The sequence below is a fragment of the Astyanax mexicanus genome, chromosome 18, assembly GCF_023375975.1.
Source record: "Astyanax mexicanus isolate ESR-SI-001 chromosome 18, AstMex3_surface, whole genome shotgun sequence".
Classification (NCBI taxonomy): domain Eukaryota; kingdom Metazoa; phylum Chordata; class Actinopteri; order Characiformes; family Acestrorhamphidae; genus Astyanax; species Astyanax mexicanus.
Window position 1 is genome coordinate 35,091,853 of NC_064425.1, and position 26,752 is coordinate 35,118,604.

General features: G+C 41.3%; 1 protein-coding gene across 5 annotated transcripts in view; it reads left to right on the forward strand.

Annotated features, from left to right (window-relative positions):
• LOC103037339 (Down syndrome cell adhesion molecule-like protein 1 homolog) overlaps nt 1-26,752 on the forward strand; it is a 181,231-nt gene that overhangs the window by 26,524 nt on the left and 127,955 nt on the right. For all 5 annotated transcript variants that reach the window (XM_049467379.1, XM_022675689.2, XM_022675691.2 and 2 more), the window contains exon 3: nt 6,715-6,861. In XM_049467379.1, coding sequence (XP_049323336.1) covers nt 6,715-6,861 — 147 coding nt within the window. The remainder of the gene's footprint in view (nt 1-6,714; nt 6,862-26,752) is intronic.

Genomic DNA, 26,752 nt, shown 5'->3' on the forward strand with positions numbered 1-26,752 from the left:
TGATGCAGCCAAGCAGGAGCAGAGATGGCGCTCACTGCAACATCAGTTTGGTTTGCTGCAAGAAGAGATAAAGTTGAGCCAGAGAAAGAAGACAAGACGTGATTGAAAGAGAAGGCACAACAAGCCTCACAAGAACGCAGATCCTGAGAAGCCGAAATGAGACACCAAGATTGGGTCAAGAACCACCTGTGCCAGCCCAAGCAGCAGTAGCAGCCCAAGCAGCAGTACCAGCCCAAGTACTACCAATGCCAAGAATGCCAACGCTTAAAGAAACAGATGACATTGAGCACTTTCTCACCATGTTTGAGCGGCTGGCTCAAGCAGCACAATGGCCGAGGGAGATATGGGCATTTCACTTGGTCCCGCTGTTAGAAGGCAGAGCAAGGGCAGCATATGTGGCCATGGACGGAGAAGATGCCTGTGAGTATGAGAAGGTCAAAGAGGCCATACTGAAGAAGTATGAAATAAACAAAGAAACTTACAGACAGCGATTCCGGAGAACACAGTGCAACAAGATGAAACCCCAAGAGAGCTCTTCACCAGACTGAAAGGTCTCTATATGAAGTGGATGACGCCGAAAGAGAAGTCAAAGGAGGACATTGGCAATGCCATCGTGCTCGAGCAGTACCTGAGGATGCTGAAACCAGAGCTGAGGAGCTGGATAACAGAGCGCAGTCCAACATCGGCAGACCAGGCTGTGGAGATGGCGGAGTTGTTTGTTGCTGCTAGACAAGCTGAGGGTGAATTCCGGTTCGGGAACTACTACGAGCAACGTCATCAGACTTTTCCCAGTAAGTTTGGGGGTGGAGCTGGTAGTGGTCCTAAGCTGCAGTATACCAAAGTAGCCACACAGGGTAACTGGCGTAATGGCAAAAACAGTGATAAAGTCACGGTAAACAGTAGGCGTCTGGCTGAAGGATCGTTAAGGTGCTTTAACTGCAAATGTATGCCCCAAGCTTGAGAGTAGCCACAACAGATTATGTTACATTCCTAAAAAAGACACATGTAGTGAACAACTTGAAATCAATTCCGACAGCGTAGTACCTGTAAAAATAGGTGGGAAAAAATTCAAAGCCTTAATAGATACAGGTGCTAGCCAAACTATGATTTCCACAAGATGTTTACTAGACTAGTGCCAAACTATGCCGGAAAAATACGGGTAAAATGTATACACGGCGATGAGCAGGTTTACCCAACAGCTGAGGTCAGCATAGAAATCAGTGAGCAAGCTTATATCCTAAGAGTAGGGGTTATGCAGAGCTCACCGTATTCTGTAATTCTAGGTAGAGACGTACCAATTTTGGTGGACCTCCTAGCGGAGCAACAAAATAGGGCAGATGTGCTGGTAGCAACTAGGCTACAAACTAAACAAGGAAAAGCTCAGGAAGAAGCAAAGTCTTTGCTTAAAGAAATGCCATGTAGTGAAGTGGTAAGGACCAAGAAAACTAAACAACAAAAAAGACAGGACAAAGTAAAAGGCACAGTACTGGTCGAAAATCTAGAATGTCCAATTACCGGAACCGAAATTTTACCCAGCAATATAGCACAACTTCAGAACCAGGACGAGTCACTTAAACCCCTGTTTGCAAAATGTACAAACGATAGTACAACAGGTAAAAGTGACAGTGGTCTTCTTGTAAAAGAAAACATTCTTTACAGGGTAAAAGGTGATTATGAACAACTAGTGGTCCCAAAAACTCTGAGGCAGCAAGTAATTAAATTGGCACATTCAGAACCATGGGCAGGTCATTTAGGACATGCAAAAACCCTAAGCCGAATTGCGCGCAGGTTTTACTGGACTAGTCAACATCAGGATGTAGCAGAGTATTGCAAAACGTGCCCCGAATGTCAACTAACATCACCATCAAAAAAGTCTGACAGAGTACCCATGATTAACCTACCCATAGTAGAAACACCTTTCTCACGTATAGCTATGGATATAGTTGGGCCGTTACCCAGAAGTCGAGCGGGTAACCGCTATATTTTGGTCATCTGCGACTATGCCACCCGCTATCCTGAAACATTCCCCCTGAGGAAGGTCAAAACACGGCAGTTAGTTAATGCACTAGTTCAACTAATCTCCAGGGTAGGAGTACCTAGGGAAATTCTGACCGATCAGGGCACCAATTTTACTTCCAAGCAGTTTAAGGAAGTGTTTGCACTACTAGGCATAAAGGGCATAAGGACCACACCATATCACCCCCAAACAGATGGTCTCGTTGAACGCTTCAACAAGACACTGAAAGGCATGCTGAGGAAGTTTGTGGCAGACACAGGGGCTGACTGGGATACATGGCTCCCATATCTTCTCTTCGCATACCGTGAAGTGCCACAAGCATCCACTGGGTTTTCCCCTTTCCAGTTGCTGTATGGGAGAGAAGTGAGAGGCCCACTTGATGTCCTGAAAGAAGCATGGGAGGGTGACAACACTGACCAGAAACTGAACTGCTTGTCTTACGTCCTAAAGATGAGGGAGAGAATGGCGTCATTGACGGAGATGGTTCGCGTGAACATGGAAAAGGCCCAGCAAAGACAGAAGACGGGGTACGACAGAGCAGCAAAGAACAGAGAACTGGTACCAGGAGAAAAAGCTCTTGTTCTGTTGCCCACTTCAGAATCAAGTCTTCTGGCCAAGTGGCAAGGGCCTTATGAGGTTCTGCGGCGAATTGGCCAGACGTCATATGAGCTGCTTCTCCCTGACAAGAAGAAGAAGAAACAGGTGTTTCACATCAACATGCTCAGGCAGTGGAGAGAGCCCAAGGGGGTTGTCACTGAGCAGGTGTGGATAAGAGCTGTTGAGGATGAGGAAGAAACCAGAGAGCAGTACTTCCCAATGAAAGGTGGGGAGCACTTCACCACTGGACTTGTCACACCTCAAGCCGAAGCAACGTCAGGAACTGGAACAAGTCATCCCTTCAGGTCTCTTCAGAGAAGAGCCAGGCAGGACTGACATCATGCAGCACAACATCCATCTGCTGAAAGAAGACCCCATCAGACAGACGAACTGCAGGGTGCCAGCACGCCTGATTCCAGACCTAAAGAAGGAAGTGAAGACAATGCTGGAGCTGGGTGTGATCGAGCCATCAAAGAGGGAATGGTGTAGTCCTGTGGTGTTGGTCCCAAAAAAGGACGGTGGTCTTCGATTCTGCATAGACTTTTCCAAGGTGAATGCTGTGTCAGCTTTTGACCCTTACCCTATGCCAAGAGCTGATGAACTGATAGAGAGGCTGGGTAGGGCAAAGTATCTGACAACTCTTGACTTGTGCAAGGGCTATTGGCAAGTACCATTGGCACCAGCAGCAAAAGAACTGACGGCATTTCGCACACCCAGTGGGCTGTACCACTTTTCTGTCATGCCTTTTGGTCTGCACGGAGCAGCAGCAACCTTCCAGCGGCTGATGGATGAGGTTCTCAAAGACACAGACAACTTTGCAGCTGCATACATCGATGATGTTGTCATCTTCAGTGCGACCTGGGCTGAGCATGTACAGCATGTGGGAGCGGTGCTTCGAAAGATTGCGGATGCTGGATTGACGGCCAACCCTGCCAAATGTCATCTTGCACAGGCTGAAGTTTCATACCTGGGTTACATCCTAGGGGGTGGAGTCATTCGTCCTCAAGTGAGCAAGATTGAAGCAGTCAAAGCATGTCCTGCACCGAACACTAAAAGGAGGGTGAGGTCTTTCCTGGGTCTGATTGGATGGTACCGCCGGTTCATACCAAACTTCTCCAGTAGGGCAGCAGTGCTAACTGACCTGGTGAAGAAAGACAAGCCTCAAAGGGTGAAGTGGACAGAGGAATGCGAGACTGCTTTTCAAGATCTGAAATCTTGTTTGTGCTGTGAACCGATTCTGTGCAGTCCGGATTTTGAGAAGCCCTTCCTGGTGCAGACAGATGCGTCTGGTAGTGGACTGGGTGCAGTACTACTTCAAGGGGAGGAAGAGGACATGAAGCCGGTCCTCTATATCAGTAGGAAGCTGTTCCCCAGGGAAATTAATTATTCCACTGTCGAAAAGGAAGCATTAGCAGTGAAGTGGGCACTGGACTCGCTGCGATATTACTTAATGGGTGCTGACTTCACGCTAGAGACTGACCACAGAGCACTGCAGTGGATGCAGAAGATGAAAGACAGCAATGCAAGGATTACGCGGTGGTATTTATCCTTGCAATCTTTCAAGTTCCGTGTGAGGTACCGCAAAGGGAACCAAAACGTGACAGCTGATTTCCTCTCTCGTCGCTCAGAAGAGTGACGATTTTAAGTGGGGGGGTGTGTGATGAGGTAAGAAGTCTCCCTCATCACCAAAGCTGTTGCTAGAGATTTAATGTTCTGTAAAGACAATTGTTTTAACAAACACATGGAGATACTTACCTGAGAATGGGGTTCCAAAGGACTGGCAGCCATTACAGTTCCTCTTCTTGTACTAGCCAGAAGGGCCCATGGCAGTGCAGGAGAGAGGGGAGCTGGAGTGAAGAACCTGTAAAAGAAAAAGACTAAGTTAATTGAAAGGAATACTTACCGGTAGATGTTGTGATGTAATGGCCATTTTAAAACTGTGTGAGAATATGTGCACATTGTAGAAAATGTTAATGTTTGTATGCATTTAATTAGGATGTTTTAACTCACCTGCTGAGATTTGGTTTAGCCCGGGGTGGGGCTTCCAGTATTTAAAGGGGCAGTAAGTTAGAGTGGGGGAGCTTTTTTTTCTCATTGTGTAACTGACTGCTGAAGAGTTAATAAGCTCAGTGAAGTACTGTCCTGAAGCCTAGGCACAGTATTTATTTGTAGGGCTGCTGTTCAATGCTAAGTTGCATTATAGTCCTTTAATTTGCATTGTATTTTTTAATTCTTTATTTTTCTTTTTTTCTTTAATTACACTTTTTTTTGAATAAATTCTGCACTTTGAACTTACCTGGAGGTATCCTTTGATCTTGGTGTGGTGGATTCCGATCTCCTTCCTTGGCGCTTTCCACATGTAAATCCTTAAGTTCCCCTGGTTTCACACACCTTCCAGTGGAGAACTTCTACACACAGTATACACTATTACTCTCATACTCCCCAACCCTAAAAGACATCCCGTCTAAGATGGCATATCTCTGAAAGCTGTAATATGGTCGTAAACATTGCTGACACACCCATTTTTTACCAAAATCAATGATAATTTTACCTACTCCTTTACTCATTTAGGATATGTAATTAATTTAATTACAAAGCTATGATTTAAAAATATTTATTGAACATTTCTAGATTCCCAGAAGACAACTCAACAAAACATAATACATTTACCACACAAAACTATTCTCATCTCATCTCATCTCATCTCATCTCATCTCATCTCATTGTCAACCATTGGCTAGCTACATCAGCAGTGCTACTCTTATCATACATTCATTTAAACAGTGCAACTTTAGTCATACATTTACATCAGTAGTGGTATTCTTATCATAAATCTACTGCAGCAATGCTACTCTGATCATAAATCTACCTCATCAGTGCACCTTGTGTCACATGTAAGTGATATTTGTACAGAGAAAAGCATCCAGTTTTTTGGTAAACAAAAGCTATCTTAGGTAACGTTACTATGCTAGCCCTGTATAGCCCACATCTTTTTCTGTTTCTGAAGAGGTGGTAAACTGATTATAAGACTGATTAAGAAAATCTATATTTTGAAGTTTCACAATTTGTTTCTTTTGTAATAAAACCCTGCATTTGTTTTTTAATTATTTGTTTATATGTTTACATGTGGAGGTTGGTGTTAGACAGTGAATCATTTAGTGATGTGGTTTGATTTTGAACTATTGTAGTATATTGCAATATATTGAATCATAGCCCTGTCTTAAGATACATATCATATCCCCAAGGTCCTGTCAATGCACTGCCTTAGTATTTAAGGGATGTTAAGTCAGATAAGTAAGTTTTATCTCAATATGAATTTAAATAAATGAGTAATTGTTCTGTGTAAATGATCACAATTTTCGGTTTCCAAAAAAAATGGGGGTATCCCTACTTTTTAGCTAATTAATTAAAAAAGAAGCATATATTGAGATGTGAAAAAGAAGGTTTTTTACGAATGGTTAATGTGTATGAATTTGATCGCATACAGATTCTGTTTACCTGGCAAAGGATGCTACAAGAATAAATGTTAATAGTTCCAAGACTGCATCTTTTTCCATTTCTGCAGTTAAATACTAATGCAGTTGCAATTTTCCTAATTCTGGCAGTCAGCACAGTGTATACAGTGTTATGAAATCGATTGTAAAGATGCCAACTCGCATCCGTTGGCCATGAGACTCACACATTTAGCTCTCATCTCACACTTTAATGCCACGCTTGCCATTTCTTGCCATAGGAATCTGTCATGCGCCTCTAAAATGACCCGGATGAATTTAAGTACTGATAACATTTCAACTGCATTCTTCTGAAGGGGTGAAGGAAAGCACGCTGGATGAATTAGGCTGTGCTAACTGGTACCCACTCGCAAAATTAATGCAGTCTGTCAGAGAGTAGAAAAAACATTTAGTAAACATGCACAGGGAAACTGAACTAAACAGTATTAGTAATCAGTAGGGTTGAGACAAAATATCAATATCGCTATAATTCCGATCATAAAAAAAAATCAGTATAAATTTAACTTTGTATATTTAAAAAAAATGTTTTTATTCTTTGTACTTGATTAAACTGTAACTTCTTCTCCATTTCTCCTCACCATTGTACAGTGTTCAGGGAGCCGTACACGGTCCGTGTGGCTGACCAGAGGTCCATGCGGGGCAACGTGGCTGTCTTCAAGTGCCTCATTCCCTCTGCTGTGCAGGAGTATGTCAGTGTTGTCTCCTGGGAAAAGGACACTGTCTCCATCGTCCCAGGTAGGATTTCCTCCCTGGGCTGTTTCAGCTGAGACTAAGCTTTACCCTTTCTTACTGCAGATTGACCTGCTTTAGGATATGGGTTGCTCTTAAATAAGCTTTTTGACAAGGTCAGGATTTGATAAAAAAGCTGAAGTCCCTGGCCCAAGGAAGTAAAGTGCTTATTGAACTTCTACTGAGTATTTCTACATTATAAACAGCATTGAGGTTCTTTTAAAGCCTACTGAAGATATTTTAAGTGTACATTTGTGAGAATGGGAGTGGTTTACAGTGTTTAATATCAAAAGTTTCATATCTTACATATTTTATAATGTTAATTTCAGGGTATGCAAAACATGTTGGCTTTTATTTTCCCTACATATTGCTTTACAAACAAATGCATTTAAAATACATATAAAGCACACACTTCAGGCTGAACCTAATACAAAAACATATTTCCAGAATAAAGTAAAGTGTTTCTCTTTTGCTTTCTGTAATACATTTTGTGTACCACTGTGAAGGTGTCTCTAGAACAGGGGTCACTAATAGGCAGACCGCGGTCCGGGTCCAGACCCAGATGTTGTCCAATCCGGACCCAAACTGATAAACTACTGAGAAGGATTTAATTCTGACCGTGTTCATTTCAAGTGGCGGAACGTTTATTGTCTTTATGGTTTACGCGCTTTACAGTGCAGTAAACTCACAGACCAATCACGTGTGCTGTAAGATCACCAAACGCTCTCCTCTGCCAATCAGATCTGTGCAGATGCGAGAGCGCGGAGCCACACAGGCGAAGCAGGCGGTGAGAAGTGGGAGAATAAAGCGAGAAAAGCTAATACAGATGGTGCGCACCAGAAAAAGAAATTAAAATACTACAGTTATACACCATATTAACAGTAATGTAACCTCGCGGTGTTACTTGGAGGAATTAAAGAGAAACAACCGAAACAACAGTGCAAAATATTCCACTTTACTCCCCCTGATCAGAACTCCTCAGCAAGAAAAAAAAGCATGCTCTCTCTACTCCCAAACCAACCCTACCTCAAAACTAAGGCAACCCCCAGGGGACAAAAAGCATTGGCAACTCCCCCCCATCAGTTTTACCTACAACATAATAAAGTAAGCTACAGTAATAATATTAAAAAAAAATATTTTGGTCAAGTTCAGCAAACATTTCTCCATGTATTGTACGATTTATCATTCATGTAATTATTATTATGACAGGCAGGCCTAAATCTAAAATAAATAAAATCAAATAGAATAAATATAGCATTATGAAACAAAGTGAACATAGAGATTCACATTATTAGACTCGATATGTTAAATTATTGAGGGTTTTTCCATTTATTTTATGATAGGTTGATAATGTAAATATTGTGACCGGCCTATTTAAAACAATAAATAAAGTTGAAATATACTAGTATGTGTAATTTGTTTTGTCTTTCAGTTGTTGACAAAACACTGGCAGAACAACTATAGGCTTCTTCATTAAACAGAATAAAACACTGAATTATAACACAAGTTAACATTGGTGACGGTCCGGACCTTAGCCTGATGAAATTTTCTCTAACTGGACCAAACTGAATTCTAATTAAATACCCCTGATCTAGAATGTTACATTCTGTATTAATCTTGGAAAAACTTTTTAGTGATTTCATTATGCAGAATTTTACCATTAAAAAACGATGTATTATTTCTTCACACAAAGCCCTACAAACACACATATTAATGTTATACACGCTGGATTTTGGTCAGTATTTAATAACATTAGCTGTTTTACACATGTTCACTCAAGGTACAGAAATAGCCCTGCTGCATTCTCCTGGTTTTGAACTATGCAGGATATCATATAAACCTCATTGGTGTTTTGGGAGCCCTGTTAATCAGCCTAATTCAGTTTGGTCTTTTTAGATGTTTCGCATTTTCTCAGGATAGAGGAGATGATAAAAAAGATGATAAAAAATGGTCATATTAAACAAAATAGAGACAAATGTGTGTGTAAAGGATGGAGAGATGTAAAGTATTGGTAGTATGCATTAATTATGTATTTATTTATTTATAGCAAAAGCATTTTCTTTGGACAGGGAAAATTTACAGCTTGTAATAAAAAACAAAACAAATAATGATGATATGATCTTTAGGAGAGATTGAGTCTCTAGGGAGCAACTATGGGCAGAGAATTTTCAGTCAAATTCGATACCTTGAATTCAATTCTGATACCCAAACAATACTTTTTTTCGAGACCTTTTTCTGAATTGTAACTGAAAAATACAAAAAGAAAGAGTTAAGTGATGTCAATCACTTAAAAATTAATTATAATCATGATTCCGTTTTTAAATGCTGGTAATTTCCCATATTTTTGGGAGGGAGACAGAAATAATAGTGTGGTGTGATATACTTATGTTTTACCTCTGGCAGACTTACTGTATAATAATATCTAAGGGTAGAGTGCAAGAGAAAGAAGGGGAGACAGTGCGAGTGAGCGAGACAGATGTACCTGGGTAGCCAATATATCACAAGATCATCAATTCTCTGATACTTCATGCCATCTGTTACGATGAAATACTCCTATATAAAATTCCAGGAATTATGGATTTATTGGTGTCACTTTCACAGCATTTTACAACCGATATTCTTCACTCTAGGTTTACCCTATTCATTTGATTATAGCGCCACCATGTGGCGTAGTGAAGCACTAACTTTAGTTAGTCTAATTGTGGGGCGAGTCTTGGGGAGTTTACAGCGCCTATGTTTCAGTAAACTGCAACATATTGCAAACTGTAGCATTGCAGTATATTGCGATATTTATATTTTGTCCCACCCCTAGTTATAACGGCCATGTTTATAGATGCATCAGTTGTAATATTTATGAGCTATGTTACCTCACTATCACATTGCCCTGACTCACTGCTCTTGTCCATTTTCCCATCAAATGAAAATGGATTCTGATTTGACTGTTCAGTCAGTCGCATTTGCATGAATTGGATATGTATCGAATTTCAGTACCACATATTAAAGTGGCCCAAAACGGAAAAAAAAAATTCAGATTTAGTGTGTATTTGCTGTTCACACTGCTACACAAATAACACACGTGTCACATATCCACTTGTCCACTTTAACTTAAAAGCCTCAGACTGCTGCAAGTATAGTAATACAGTGTGCATGTATGAGAGTGTGTGTAAGACAGAAAGAGGGTGTGAGAGATGTCTCTGGGTTGATTGAAAAATCAATAGGTGCTGCTGACAGAGGCCAGGTCAGATTGTAGGTCTGAGCCCGCTGCGCATCAGTACTACACCCCCCCCCCCCCCCCCCCACACACACACACACACACCATCTTACTCAATAGTAATGTCCTTCATGTGAGAGTTCCCAGTGTGGGTGGGTGGGTGTGTATATGTGTGCTATGGTATGGTAAGATTATATAATGGATTGAGGAGCAGTACTCCTCTTTTTATGTAGTTTTGGTCTATGTGGTCAGAGTGTATATGGGCGGGTGTTTTACAGGGGCTGTGGATTAGGAGTTAATGGTGAAGTTTATGTGCTGCTGGGTTAAGTGTTTATTTATGGTTACAGTTCTTGAGTGTAGCCGATAGAATGATCGATTCTGCTGTTGTTTATCTCCAGTCTTTCCATTATCTCCAGTGTTGCTGTGGTAATTAGCTGGCTGCTTAATAGATGAACCGGAGTTTAGGCTTGTACCACTACAGACTCTACAAACTATACGGTCACTCTTTGACATTTTTAGCATTTTTTGACATCATAATTTATACACTCGTTTGTTAATAATTCTATTTAGTTGAATGTAGTTTATTGCAGGTAAGGTAGATTTTAATTAAGGATGCACAATGATATAAGAATTCTATTGATATTGTCCGATAACTTATTTTTTAGAATTATTGGCATCAGGCAGGTGCCTAGATTTAGTCAACATCTCAATTGTAATAGTTTGAATAGATATATTGTTTAAATTATCCTGCTAACATAAAAAAGAGGGTTTAAAGCTGTAAACTCTGTAAAAATGTAGTTAACTAAATAAATATGAAACCAAAAATGTTAAAGCTAATTTCTCAGGACATTCTGTTTTCCGTTTATTTTATTGTTTGCATACATTTGGTTAAAGCTGAAATTTAAGGTAAATAAATGTTAAATTTGTTGCTAAAGTTATACCGAGGTGTCTACTCACTCTTTAAGTTATAAATGGGTATAGCGGCATTTGTCCAGAATTCCCATATCGATACACCCCTAATTTTAATATTTTATTCTTTTTGTCGGGGGGATTTTACTGCACAGTGTTCTAAATCATTGATATGGTAAAATATATACACAGCATGCATAAGCACAAACACATTTTCTTAAATGTGACCATTGCAGGAAGAACATTATTGTGTTTAAGACCTGTTCTATCCGAGGCATGATGTATGTTTATGGTAGATTAACAACTCTCTACTTATAGCCTACCAACTTTCTGATTTCTTCAGAGTAAACGTGTGTTTGTGTATGTTTAAATATACACTGTAAATACAGAAAAAGGTGCTACTGGACAAAGACCAGCTTTCCGCAAGGTTCTTGTTGCGGATGCTTTGATCCTTATCTGAGTGGGATTACTGTATTCACACCGAAAAGACTCGCAGTGAAAAGACCCCAGGGGACTGTACCGGTTGGGGTTCTGTTCATAATTTTTGTTAAAATGTGACGGATTTTCTAATAATTAGTTGATAACCCTGGTTTAGGTTGTGTGTAGAGTGTTGTAAGTGAACAGGTCAGCACCTAGTTTACATAAGTATGCTTCACCATGTGTATGTGTGTGTGTGTGTGTTTATAAATATGACAGTTTATTAGCATCATTCTCCTCCTTCCCTCCCAGCTCTAATCAGTGTGAGCTTTCTCTCATCTCCATGGCAACAAATACAAATGCTCAGTAAGAATGAGGAAGGTGTTAAAATGTCTTGCTGTGCCATTTTGATTAGTGTAACGTTGTGATGCACGTACGTGCACACACACACACGACACACGACACAAACAGGTTTTTGAAAATTGTACATTCTTTTAATACCTTTACACCGCCAACCATAAGATAGATGCAGTATATGTAAAAATGCTACAGATTGGCACAGGAGGTGTGTGCATTGTGTTTGTGTGTGTGTATGTTTCTGTAGGGCATGCAACCAAATATACATATATTGTTAAATAAAAATTCATACTCTACATAAATGAAAGTGCCCTGCAGAACACTGTGTAATAAAGCTGGTTTAAAATTAGTGAGTGTGACTTAACCTGAGACTGTGTGTGATTGTTTGGAGGGCTGAATCTCATGTCATGTAGAGTTGGAGAGATGGCTGATTGTCTTCAAGTTCAATTGGCTGATCACTAATACTGATTGAGGGTGGGGTAAGATGCCACAGTAACCCTTTCAGGCAAACTTGGTAATGTGTCGTCAACCATTTCACACTTTAAATATGTAAAGTAATGTCAGAGACAGGCTGAGCTAGTGGCTAGAATTTTATAAGGATATTTATTTACAGAACCTGTCCGACAACAGGGTTGCAACAAAACTAGGGTTGCAACGGTATGAGATTTTCACGGTATGATAACCGTCTCGGAAAATACCGCGGTATCACGGTTATCACGGTATCACAGTTTGTTACATATATTATTAAACTGACCCTTAAAGAAATTACAACAAAGTTTTTTTGTTCAATTAACTATTTATTGTAGAAACTACACCATCAGGTGAAGGAAACCATGTTTTTCCACTACTCTTAAGGGCATGTATATATAAAAAAGTTGGTATATAACCAGATACTGCAGAAAGAGGGGATTTATTTCTGACATGATCCTCACAATAGAGATTTCTATTTTAAGGCTTTCATACCTTAAAACCTTCATCATATGAAAAACAGGCACGTCAGAATTTGAAAATAAACGCATGTAAATGAATGGCGTCTTTCACATCCAGTCCGGCCAGGACCTTTACACGGACACGTGAATCCATCGTAGCACGCACTTCACGCCTGTACCTGCGTGCCCAAATTTCGGATAACTCAGCGCTTTTGCGGGCGCTTACCGCATGGGTTGTGCACGACTACAAAGAGGTTTTTATTTATGTTCAGATTAAAATTATAAACTGAACACATACTTTCCGCTGCACAGCGGGGTGGTGTTTTCGAAGATGGGAGAACAGGTTTGATGTATTTCCTCCTTTAGCTGTGACTTTACGGCCACATTGATTACAAGCTTGTTGATTACAAGATTACAAGTCTGTTTTCAGGCTGTTTGAATGAGCGAAATATGATCAGAATTATGTTAATTAACACTAACATAGAAGCATAGAACTATTATTTAATTAAAATGATTTTTAAGAACAGCTAAACACAGTGCGGAGAAGTTCACGTGCTAGAGAGAGAGACACAGAGAGAGAGAGACAGAGAGAGAGAGATTTGCGTGTTCTGATGTGAGCTACTCACAGGTAAAGGTTCTCTTTTATCTCCTCGTGCTCATTTTAGTCCAATACATAATTCTGCAGTTTCTCAGTGTTTTCTGTCGTATTTTGCGGCTAGCGCGAGCGCTTACAACTAACACCGCGGACCGCGAGGTGCTGCCGCGCTGCCGCGCTGCCGCTGTTGTGCCGAATCCGACTCCCTGCTCAATCCGACTCCCGCTTCGCGGACAGAATCAGCACAACACCTCCCGCTGTAGAACTGCGGGAGTGAAAACAGCACTTATAAATAGGTTAGTTAAGTTTCACTTTCAGTTTTCGTTATTTGGTTCGTTTTCATTAACAATAATAATTGTTAATGAAGCTCTAGTCTAGCACTTTCTGCCGTTCTCACCGCTGTGTGCTGAGTAGCTGAAGCGGAGCAGAGTTGCGCATGCGCGGGTGAGTTTCACCGCTGGCTTGCGTTTTACCGGTAATAAGCAAACACACACGGTATGATAACCGTGCATTTTAATACCACGGTATACCGTGAAACCGGTTACCGCTGCAACCCTAAACAAAACACTTTTATACTGTGTGGCGCACGTTCAACCAAGTTTTTCGAAAGAGAACAATTTAAAGGCAGTCAAAATGCTTTATGCATTGTAAATATATTGTTTAAGACTAGTTGACCAGTTTATGGTATTTCTATAACATTAATTCATATTAAAATTTGTAGTCATTTTGCTGATACAGGGCTGTGCAGTCTATGTAAAGACAATAAATACAATAAATACAAGTATGTGTGTGTGATAAAGAGCCAGCTTTTTCTGTAGTGAATATTTAAACCTGTGATATAATTGGCCAGTTGTGCATATAAGTAAAGTGTTCACAGTGGTGAGGTATAGTTTGTGGAGTAGGGGTGGGACAAAATATAATTTTTGCAATATATTGTATTATATTCTTTTGCAGTGCATTATTGATACATAGGGTCATATACTTAAAAAATGTATTCTATTCAGCTACACAGATGCTGTGAAGTAGGCAAGAGAACAGTCTTGCGATACATTGAATGTCACAGAATCACATTATTAAGATATCATCCTTGTTTGAGGCAACATATGGGGTAATATTGTATGTTATTAATTAGTTATTAATTAATTAATTAATTATGTTCTTAAGTTAGTATGTCAACCTAATGTTTTAGATCAGATCAAAATATCCATTTTTGTTTTAGTTATACTGAATGTAGTCTCTGTGTTAGTGGCTTTTTTCTGCTGTGTGTTTGAGGCTTTTTGTGTAAAGTAAATCTGGACCCTGATAAGCACCCTGAGGCACATCCATGCTCTGCTGCAGCTCAGCTGATCAGCCCAGGCCTCCCGTCTCTGTGCTGCAGCCATTTTCTCTAAATTTGCATGTTAAGCCACAGCATTCATATAACAGAGAGAGGGAGGGAGAGGGAGGGCTGGAGAGAGAGAGAGAGAGAGAGAGAGAGAGGTGAGGATGGAGGGTGCTCTGTGAGCGTTAGTAATCAGCGCTCTCTTTAGTGGAGCGTGCTGCCACTCCAGCTGCTGCTTCAGCTCCCGTCACCATTTTGTCACATCTCTCTTTTTTTTCTCGGAGAGGGTCACCGAACGAGAAAGTCACTCAGCGCCACACAAACAGCAGCACAACACAACTCACGAGAAGGCCAAAATAAACAGAAAAAGAAAGGACAGAGCTGCAGAAAGTGTTCAGACTGTTGAATTATGCAGGGAAAGAAAGAGGGGGATGAAAGCAGGAGGTGTGGACAGACAGATGGACAGACAGACAGAGAGAGAGAGCACGCTGGAGACTGTAAAGCCCTGATGTGATCAGGCCTCTGGGGATAGAGATGATGGCTGCATGTCCGCCTATTAAAGATGCATGCCCTGCCCATCGCCCCGCCCTTATTTATTTATGCTCTTAATTATTTATTTTGACCTCAGTTTTTCCATTAATTGCTGAGGTGTGAAAGGGACAGATTGAACCAAGCACTTGTGTGTGTATGAAGTGTTTGTGTTTTGTGTGTGTGTGTGTGTGTGTGTGTGTGTGTGTGTGTGTGTGAGAGAGAGAGAGTGAGGGGGTAAACCGAGGCGTTTACTTATTGATGTGTGTTTATGGGCTGTGGTGATGGTGGCAGTGGTGGCAGCGGCGGGATACAGGATTGAGCTTGTTTATTCACGGCCGTAGTTGGATGTTTTACAGAGAGAGCAGGTGCAAGGCATCACTCCCGTCTGCCCAGAGAGAGAGAGAGAGAGAGAGAGAGAGAGATACGGAGAGAGATAGAGAGATACGGAGAGAGAGAGACAGAGAAATACAGAGAAATACAGAGCTAAAGCAAAGCAAAGCAAAGCAAAGCATAGATAGATAGATAGATAGATAGATAGATAGATAGATAGATAGATAGATAGATAGATAGATAGATAGATAGATAGATAGATAGATAGATAGAATGCAGATATGAGTAATAAAACTGTGATATTGCTGAGGCAAAGCTGATAAGAGAGAGATGGATGGATGGATAGGGGGAGTGAGATAGGAAGCGAGGGAGGAGGGCTGTGCGAGAGGAGAATTTCAATGGCACTCCAATCATGCAGCCACGCTCGTTAGCCTGGAGAACATTTGCATAGAGCCTCAGCACATTCGTTTGCTGCTACCCAGAGAAGATGGCTTCCGCTCAACGCTTCTAGTTAGATATGCATTAATCCTACACACTGCGCCGCTCTCGCACCATCAGAGTGTGTGTTCACACAGAGGAAATATATTCATCTATTCATCCTATATATTCAAGTTCTGTAACACTTCTGCACCATATTGCTCCTGCACTGGTGCGCTCCTGCACCACACTGCTCCAGTACCACAACCGTCCTGCACGTACTGCCCCTGCATTATACCACTCCTGCACCATACTGCTCCAATACTACAACCCTCCTGCATTATACCACTCCTGCACCATACCGCTTCAGTACCACAACCCTCCTGCATTATACCACTCCTGCACCATACCGCTTCAGTACCACAACCCTCCTGCATTATACCACTCCTGCACCATACCGCTTCAGTACCACAACCCTCCTGCATTATACCACTCCTGCATCATACTGCTCCAATACTACAACCCTCCTGCATTATACCACTCCTGCATCATACTGCTCCAATACTACAACCCTCCTGCATTATACCACTCCTGCACCATACCGCTTCAGTACCACAACCCTCCTGCATTATACCACTCCTGCACCATACCGCTTCAGTACCACAACCCTCCTGCATTATACCACTCCTGCATCATACTGCTCCAATACTACAACCCTCCTGCATTATACCACTCCTGCACCATACCGCTTCAGTACCACAACCCTCCTGCATTATACCACTCCTGCACCATACCGCTTCAGTACCACAACCCTCCTGCACTGTAACGCTTCTGCACCATACTGCTCCAATACTACAACCCTCCTGCATTATACCACTCCTGCACCATACCGCTCCGGAACTGTATGGCTTCTGGACTGTAACGCTTCTGCACCGTACCACCCCAGTACCACAAAGCTCCTGCACTGTAACGCTCCTGCACCGTACCACTCCGGCACAATACAGCTTCTGCACTGTAACGCTCCTGCACCGTACCACTCCGGCACAATACAGCTTCTGCACTGTAACGCTCCTGCACCGTACCACTCCGGAACTGTATGGCTTCTGGACTGTAACGCTTCTGCACCATACCGCCCCAGTGCCACAAAGCTCCTGCACTGTAACGCTCCTGCACCATACCACTCCGGCACTATACAGCTTCTGCACTGTAACGCTCCTGCACCTTACCACTCCGGCACTATACAGCTTCTGCATTGTAACGCTCCTGCACCATACCACTCCGGCACTATACAGCTTCTGCATTGTAACGCTCCTGCACCATACTGCTCCGGCACTATACAGCTTCTGCATTGTAACACTCCTGCACCATACCGCTCCAGTACCACAAAGCTGCTGCACTGTAACGCTCCTGCATCGTACCACTCCGGCACTGTGCGGCTTCTGCACTGTAACGCTCCTGCACCATACCACTCCGGCACTATACAGCTTCTGCACTGTAACGCTCCTGCACCATACTGCTCCGGCACTATACAGCTTCTGCATTGTAACACTCCTGCACCATACCGCTCCAGTACCACAAAGCTGCTGCACTGTAACGCTCCTGCATCGTACCACTCCGGCACTATACAGCTTCTGCATTGTAACACTCCTGCACCGTACCACTCCAGTACCACAAAGCTCCTGCACTGTAACGCTCCTGCACCGTACCACTCCGGCACAATACAGCTTCTGCACTGTAACGCTCCTGCACCGTACCACTCCGGAACTGTATGGCTTCTGGACTGTAACGCTTCTGCACCATACCGCTCCAGTACCACAAAGCTCCTGCACTGTAACGCTCCTGCACCGTACCACTCCGGCACTGTGCGGCTTCTGCACTGTAATGCTTCTGCACCGTACCACTCCTGTACCACAAAGCTCCTGCTCTGTAACGCTCCTGCACCTTACCACTCCGGCACTATACAGCTTCTGCACTGTAACGCTCCTGCACCATACCACTCCGGCACTGTATGGCTTCTGGACTGTAACGCTTCTGCACCATACCGCTCCAGTACCACAAAGCTCCTGCATTGTAACACTCCTGCACCATACCACTCCAGCACTGTACAGCTCCTGCATTGTAACACTCCTGCACCATACCACTCCGGCACTGTACAGCTCCTGCATTGTAACACTCCTGCACCATACCACTCCGGCACTGTACAGCTTCTGCACTGTAACGCTCCTGCACCATACCGCTCCGGCACTGTACAGCTTCTGCACTGTAATGCTCCTGCACCATACCACTCCAGTACCACAAAGCTTATGCAACATATTGTCCTGTTTGTTAGTGCTCCTGCACTGCCAAAGTAAGCGTGTGTGAGGTAGAAATTGTGTGTGTGTTTGGTAGTTTGTGTGAAGTAGTGTGTGAGGTAGTGAGTGTGTGATGTAGTGCTGTAGTGAGTGTGGTAGTATGTGAGGAAATGAATGTGTGAGGTAGTGTATGTGAGAGGTAATGAGTGTTGTAGTGAGTGTGTGAGGTAGTGTGTGTCTATGAGGTAGTGAGAGAATGTGTGTGGTAGTGAGTGTATGTGAGGTAGTGTGTGTGTGTGTGTGTGTGTGTGTGAGGTAGTGAGTTTGTGTGAGGTAGTTTGTGTGTGAGGTAGTGAGTGTATGTGTGTGGTAGTATGTGTGAGATAGTAAGTGTGGTAGTGAGTGTGTGTAGGGTAGTGAGTGTATGTGAGGTAGTGTGTGTGAGGTAGTGTGTGTGAGGTAGTGTGTGTGTGAGATAGTGTGTGTGAGGTAGTGTGTGGGTGTGTGGTACTATGTGTGAGGTAGTAAGTATGGTAGTGAGTGTGTGTGAGGTACTGTGAGTGTGTGGAAGGTAGTGTGTGTATGAGAGAGAGGTAGTGTGTGTGTGTGTGAGGTAGTGTGTGAGGTAGTGTTTGTGTGTGGTAGTATGTGTGATGTAGTAAGTGTGGTAGTGTGTGTGTGAGAGAGGTAGTGAATGTGTGTGAGGTAGTGTGTGTGTGAAGTAGTGTGTGTGTGTGTGAGGTAGTGTGTGTGTGTGGTTCTATGTGTGAGGTAGCAAGTGTGGTAGTGAGTGTGTGAAGTAGTGAGGTTGTGTGTGTGTGTGTGAAGTAGTGTGTGTGAGGTAGTGTGTGTGTGAGCTAGTGAGGTTGTGTGTGTGTGTGTGTGTGAAGTAGTGTGCGTGAGGTAGTGTGTGTGTGAGGTAGTGAGTGTGTGTGCTCAGTGGTTCTCAGTGGTTCTCAGTGGTTCTCAGTGGTTCTCAGTGGTTCGTAGTGGTTCTCAGTGGTTCTTAGTGGTTCTCAGTGGTTCTCAGTGGTTCTTAGTGGTTCTCAGTGGTTCTCAGTGGTTCTTAGTGGTTCCCAGTGGTTCTCAGTGGTTCTTAGTGGTTCTCAGTGGTTCTTAGTGGTTCTCAGTGGTTCTTAGTGGTTCTCAGTGGTTCTTAGTGGTTCTTAGTGGTTCCCAGTGGTTCTCAGTGGTTCTTAGTGGTTCGTAGTGGTTCTTAGTGGTTCTCAGTGGTTCGTAGTGGTTCTCAGTGGTTCTTAGTGGTTCTCAGTGGTTCGTAGTGGTTCTCAGTGGTTCTTAGTGGTTCTCAGTGGTTCTCAGTGGTTCTTAGTGGTTCTCAGTGGTTCTCAGTGGTTCTTAGTGGTTCCCAGTGGTTCTCAGTGGTTCTTAGTGGTTCTCAGTGGTTCTTAGTGGTTCCCAGTGGTTCTCAGTGGTTCTTAGTGGTTCTCAGTGGTTCTTAGTGGTTCTCAGTGGTTCTTAGTGGTTCTCAGTGGTTCTCAGTGGTTCTCAGTGGTTCTTAGTGGTTCTCAGTGGTTCCCAGTGGTTCTCAGTGGTTCTCAGTGGTTCTTAGTGGTTCTCAGTGGTTCTCAGTGGTTCTTAGTGGTTCCCAGTGGTTCTCAGTGGTTCTTAGTGGTTCTCAGTGGTTCTCAGTGGTTCTTAGTGGTTCTCAGTGGTTCTCAGTGGTTCTTAGTGGTTCTCAGTGGTTCTCAGTGGTTCTTAGTGGTTCTGAAGCGTCTCCGGGGCAAAGTTATTTCAAATCTCCCACCGACTTCTATTGACGCCCACATTCACATACATAGTGAGTGACTCCTTAAAGCAGTGGAAACACCGGTTGATCTCAGAAATTGAGATGCATGCACTAAAGCAGAGGTTCTCAACCTTTTTCACCTGTTTATTATGATAAAGAATTACAGCCCACAAGAAAACCAAATTCAACGTTTTATGTCAGTTTTGTTTGTTTTGCTGACACTTTTTTTCTGAGAAATTTTCACCATTCTTTCTTCATTTTAGAAACATCTCTTTCTCTGGTTATCTAATTGCTTATTGCCTATACTGCATTGTCTCAAACTAATGAATTAATTTGCCTTGAGTTCATTCTAAAGTGTTTTACCTTTACCTTTTCATATAATGTTTACAGTTCAAACGCAGTTGAGATCTTGTTTTATGCATTGTAACGTATTTCCATATATTATTTGAAGTGAAGTTACCAGCCCACTATTGCCCTATTCCCCTAAGACACGTGTTCCTGTGAAATGACGTGGTGACACAAGGAAGTTTTTAGATTGATTTTGAGCCAAGCCTAATCTGTATTAGTGTTTGTACTTAATAGTTTCTGTTCCTACTGTGAGAGTGGGTCATCTACTGCCCTGATGAATTATGTGATTTTGGATAAATAACTAAATACAGATATTTACTCAGGTTAGCCCCTGTACCATATGTGATTATGAATAACTACAAGTCGTAGTTATCCTCCCTCTCTGATCAGTTCAGTTGTCCTTGATCGGCATCAATTTAATTAGAAATACTGTTGCCAAATAAACTAGTAGCAGTAGTTAAAAAATAAGAAAGTAAAAAACAGTAATATATGTAGGTTTGTAACAGCATTAATCACAAGAACCATAATTATAACAAAAGTAATAATACTCTTTCTCTCTGTTTTCGGCTCTCTCAGTCTCTCTGCTTTTTTTGTCAGGAAGGGTGGATGTATGATTGGCCTCTCAATGCATCATTAATGACTAATCAATGACCTTGGTGTAATGTAGTGATTGAGTGAGTGTCCAGGGGCCCTGAGAAACCTTTTATCTGATCATAAACACTGTCCCCCTCCACACACACACACACACACCATACACACACATGCACATCCGATCAATGATGCCAAGGTAAGTGGTGTCAGAGCCACTGATGCATTTCTTGCACTTTGAGCAAAATAGCACATTGCTATAGATCTAAATTTTGTAAAAACAATTGCCTTTATTTAGGTTTTATGAGTAGTTAGATTGTTTTTGATGTATGATCACTGTCGGAGGGAGTGGACCCTATAAAACCTATAACATATAAACCCTTTAACTGATGTTAGGTCTCATTTCTGTGATTATCCCCCTGTTCTCCACACTACTGATATCTTACATACATACAGTGGTGCTTGAAAGTTTGTGAACCCTTTAGATTTTTTTGAGTTTATAGAATATAACCTCAATCTGATCATCAGATTCCTAGGTTAAGAGAACCCAGTAAAACAAATGAGTCAAAATAGTCTTTTTTCATTGTACAATATCAAATATCTGTGAATAAGTTTAAAGAACAAGGATCTATCAACACATCAACAAGACTTCAACACTTGCTTTTGGAAGTGGATCATGGCATGAACAAATGAGATTCTTGAGGACCTTAGAAAAAGAGATGTTGATGCTCAGGCTGGGAAATTTTTGATCTCCACCAATCGACATTTAGACAGATTACAGTGTACAAATGGAGGAAATCCCCTACGCAGGAGTGGTCAACCAACAAAGATCACTCCAAGAGCAAGGCGTGTAATAGCCTGCGAGGTCACAAATGACCCAAGGGTAACTTCTAACAACTGGCCTCTCTCACATTTGATAATGTTAATGGTCATGAGTCTACCATCAGGAAAACACTGAACAATAGTGGTGTGCATGGCAGGGTTGCAAGGGGAATGCTCGTCTGCAGTTTACTTAAGATCACATGGACAAGCCAGAAAGCTATTGAAAGAACGTTTTGTGGACAGATGAGGCAAAAATAGAACTTTTAGGTTTGAAGAAAAGTGTTATGTCTGGAGAAAGGAAAATGCTTCCATTTCCAGCATAAGAACCTTATTCCATCTGTGAAAGATGGTGTTCTGAATTTAAAAGAAAGTCAGTCATGCAGCAGAACAACGACTCTAAGCACACAAGTCGTTCTGCCAAAGAATGGTTTATAAAGTTAGTGTTTTGGAATAACCAAGTCAAAGTCCTGACATTAATCCAATCAGAATGTTGTGGAAGGACCTGAAGCAAACAGTAATGTGAAGAAATCCACCACCATCCCAGAGTTAAAGCTGTTCTGTATGGAGGAATGGGTTAAAATTCTTCCACTGATCAACAGTTACCAGAAACATTTAGTTGCAGTTATTGCTGCAAACGGAGAAAATCACACCAGATGCTGAATGCAAAGGTTCACATACTTTTGCCACTTACAAATATGTAATATTGAATCTTTTTTCTCAATAAATAAATGACCAAGTACAATATGTTTTCTCATCGTTTCAATGTTTTTTAAAATCTACTTCTAGTATGTGTGTAAAAATTAGATTGTTTTAGATCATATTTATGCAGAAATATAGAACATTCGAAAGGGTTCACACATTTTTAAGCACCACTGTACATTCAGATGTGGAGTTCTTCTGTTCTTCCTTTAGCGGTGTTTATATTTGTGCTGGTGTATTTGGTCCTCCCTTCCACCACCTCAAGCTCTTTTTCCCTCGCTCAATATTCATTTCTCTATGAGGCTTTTCCTAGCTCGTCTGACATCCCGCTCAAACCTTAGAATCGTTTTTTTCCTGTTCTCTTATAGTGTACACTAAACAGGTGTCCGTACCAATCTCCTTCCCTTCTTCATCTTCTTATTCTGCTCACTTTTTGCCATCTCAGTGTTGGACCATTCTGCGTCTAGTGTCTCTGTTCTGCGCTGCTGTAGGCTTTTAAGGAGAGTTTTTGTGTTTTCTAAATTGTGCACAGACAGTCCAGGAAATCCATGTTTGACCACCTTGGGACCTGTGTTTTTCTTGCATATTGTGCTGTTGGCGGTACTTATTTCATATTTAATAATGTAATGTAATGTAATATTTAATATAATATTTAAGCAACATCCTAACCTCACTGTTGCTCTCTTTACTTTTAGACTGATCAGCCATACCTCCAGCACCACTTGCCTACCATTAAGGTCCCCCTTGTGCTGTCACAACAGATCCATTTAAAGTATGAACTCCCCAAAACCTCTAAAGGTGTCCTGTGGCGTCTGGCACAAAGACTAACATTAAAATTAGGATGGACTTCCTGCCACCAGTTCACCGGTTGTCCTGTCTAGAACATCACAGTTTGTTCCTTGTTAAGGTGTCTCATTTCTCAACACACCAGCCTATTTTTTCAGTGGTACTTATGCTATGAGTGAAATTTAAGATATTTAATTTAAGATATTGATAAGCCAGGACAATGGGAATATATTCTGGGGTTTTTTTACCGGGTGTTAGGGGTAGACCAAATATAATAAATACTAAAGTTATAGAGTTATTCACATTTTACAATAACATCTGTTTCATTGTCTATATAATGGTTTTTATATTTACTTATATTCTGTATGATGTATGGTGTCATTGCAGTGTGTACCTCTCCTCAGCATTTTTCCCAACTGTAAAAGGGCCCTTTGGATAACATTCAATTTGCCTCACTCAAAACTCTCCTTTCTAGGTAATACTCGCTCAGCATACATCTTCTGCTCAGATGGGTTTATTTTTGCTTTTATCTTTTATCTTTGTGTTCTTATCTCTTCTGTCAGTCCCTTTTCTCTCTTCTCCACTTGTGTTGACTGCTTGTGTTCTCTTTACCGAGTCTATTTATGCTGAAACACCTCAAGGTCAAACACTGAGCCCAGATCTAGTGCTTGAGTGTATGTACTGTATATACAATTCACTGTATTTATGAATTACCAGTAAGAAAGCACAGAATATTTGGTATTAGGAATTAGTCTTAAACACCTGGTTTTAGACCACAATAATTTATTGACATCCCTTTCAGACATCTTCCTCTTTCAGTGTCCACAGTTAATCCTGTTGGATGTGGTTTGTCCTTCTTGGTGGTATGCTGACATTACCCTGGATACCGTGGCTCTTGATACATCACAAAGACTTGCTGTCTTGGTCACAGATGCTCCAGCAAGACGTGCACCAACAATTTGTCCTCTTTTGAACTCTGGTATGTCATCTTTAATGTTGTGTGCATTGAAATATTTTGAGCAAAACTGTGCTCTTACTCTGCTAACTGAACACTCTGCTCTTACTGGTGCAATGTGCAATAAATGAAGATTGGCCACCAGTGCTTAAATTAATATCTGTGTGTGTGTAAGGGTTGGACATACATTAGTAAAATGTTGTGTTAAATATGGATATGTTTATTGAAACATAGTCGCTGTAAACTCCCTAAGACTCGCCCCCCAATTAGACATATCAAAGAGACTGCAGAGGTGGAAAAAGTACTGAAAAATTGTAATTAAGTAAAAGTACCTTTACTTTGCTAAAATTCTACTCAACTAAAAGTAAAATGTACTTTAAGTAAAAGGTACATAGTTGCTTTAAGTTTTTTTGATGTGTAAAAGTAAAAAAATTTGAATGAACTATTATTCCACATAATAATTTGGACCTCTCAGGAAGTATTTGTTTAGACCATTGCATAAAACATTTTTTAAGTTTCTATGATTCATTTGTTTTACTGTTAAATGGTTATTATAGTCATACAGGTGACTATAAACCGTATTTTTATAGTTTTACAGTTCATTATTATTTTTTACCCTTTCTTTGCTTTAACTGCTATTTACATGTTTTATGTTTTTTTTTTTTTTTTTACATTTAAGCAGATTGTTTAATGTTCCCACTAAAAACGTAATGAAATATGTTGGAAACTGTTGGTTGGCCCATGTGCAGTGCCGTAAAGAAGCACATATTGATGGGTAGCATAACTGGACAGAACACTGGTTACGTGAAAACCCTGAAGGCAGAATTCTGTCAAAGAATTTGCTTAGACTGTACAATTTTTAATGAAGGTATTATTGTGCTGGATATTTTACTAAATACAGAAGATTGTAGCTGCATATGAATAGAGATTACTGGTCTTTATAAAGTAAATCCACAGCTAACCAGTGAATTTAGAATAAACATATAACTTATCACCACATGCTTTCCCAGGGTTGATGTGGAAGTTTTGAAAGCTGACAGCTCTGTCCGGCGGGGCACATTTTGCATTGCATGAGGACGTTATTGCCTCGCTATTCCAAGCGAGAGCATCCAAGCGCCGGCGCATCCGCGGCAATTTTTCTAAATTTAGACAATTGTTTTGAATAAAAATGAATAAAAAAGTAAAATGACCTATTTTAAAAAACTAAATTACAAATTACTCATAAAATCTACTTAATTACAGTAACGTGAGTAAATGTAATTCGTTACTTTCCACCTCTGTTTATTACTCCATGTGGTGGTGCTATAGTCAAATGAAAAGGGTAAACCTGTGAAGTGTTTTAGAAGTATTTTATCCTCTTAAGGAACACAGATGTGTGAAGTATGACAGGGAATTGTCTTGTGAGATATCAAGTGTCACAGAATTACAGTATTTTGATATCATGGTTATCGTGGGCAATGTATCACGATAATACCTAATCGTGAGATGCCCTGTGATTCCCACCCCTGGGTAGTGTGTGTGTGTGTGTGTGTAAACCTGCAGGTACATGTGTGTGGGGTGTGCTGGAGCAGAGCTACATGTGTATATTTATCCAGTACAATAGGTGCAGTGCTCTGTTCTGTTTTATTTCCTGACCTGACTCGCATATGCTCACTGATGTGGATCAGTACACACTCTCTCTCTCTCTCTCTCTCTCTCTCTCTCTCTCTCTCTTTCTCCACCCCCATCCCCATCGATCTCTCTGTCTCCAGTGTGTAGTGGTTTGGCTCATATTGGGAAAGAGCCTTTATTGATGTAAAAAAAAGTTCTGTTTCCTGGTTGGAGCTCATTTGTCTTTACCTCCCTCTGTTTCAGCTTTTTGCATTCCTCTCTCTCCTGTCTTTCTCTCTCTCTTACATGCACACACAGTCTCTCTCTCCTTCCTCTTTTTTAGTCTCTCTCTCTCTCTCTCTGCTCTTCTGGCCGGGGGCTGTGGGAGCAGTGAGAGGAATTGTGTGTGTGGTCTGTGTCAGCTGCAGCTAAATTATAATTCATCACCATTAACCTAATTTAGGATCTTTGTGAAAGAGTGTGTTCTTATACACACAGATTATTCGTTCAGATTTTTATTTTATTTTCTGATCTTGTTTATGTTTATACTGTAGACTATTGTTAGCTTTTGTATCTCCAAGCAAAATGAAATGAGGTGAACATTTATGGGTGAAAGAGAAAGTAAGAAAAAAAGAGACTGCTTGAGAGACAGACTAAGAGAGAGAGATAGAAAGAGAAAGAGAGAGAGAGAGAGAGTAAGTGTGAGTGAGAGGGAGAAAAAGAGAGAGAGAGAAAAAGAAAGAAAGGCAGTGGGGCAAGAACAGCCCCAGGTTCTAGCAGATGGCGACCGATATTTATCTTTTTCCTCTTCTTTTGTGGAGATGGGTCAGACAGAGAGATGTATGTAGGCCCACATACATAATGGCTCTGTATTTTGAATATTGGATAGGGCTCAGCAATATATAATAAAAATTACCATATTGGTAATAAAAAAACAATTACCATATTGGTAATATTGTGCAGGTTTCTGTTGTTGTACTGTTTGTATATGCATTTTTGTTGTCCTGTAAAGTGAGTTAAGTGGAAAATGCAGTGTATTAGTAGCAATACACAC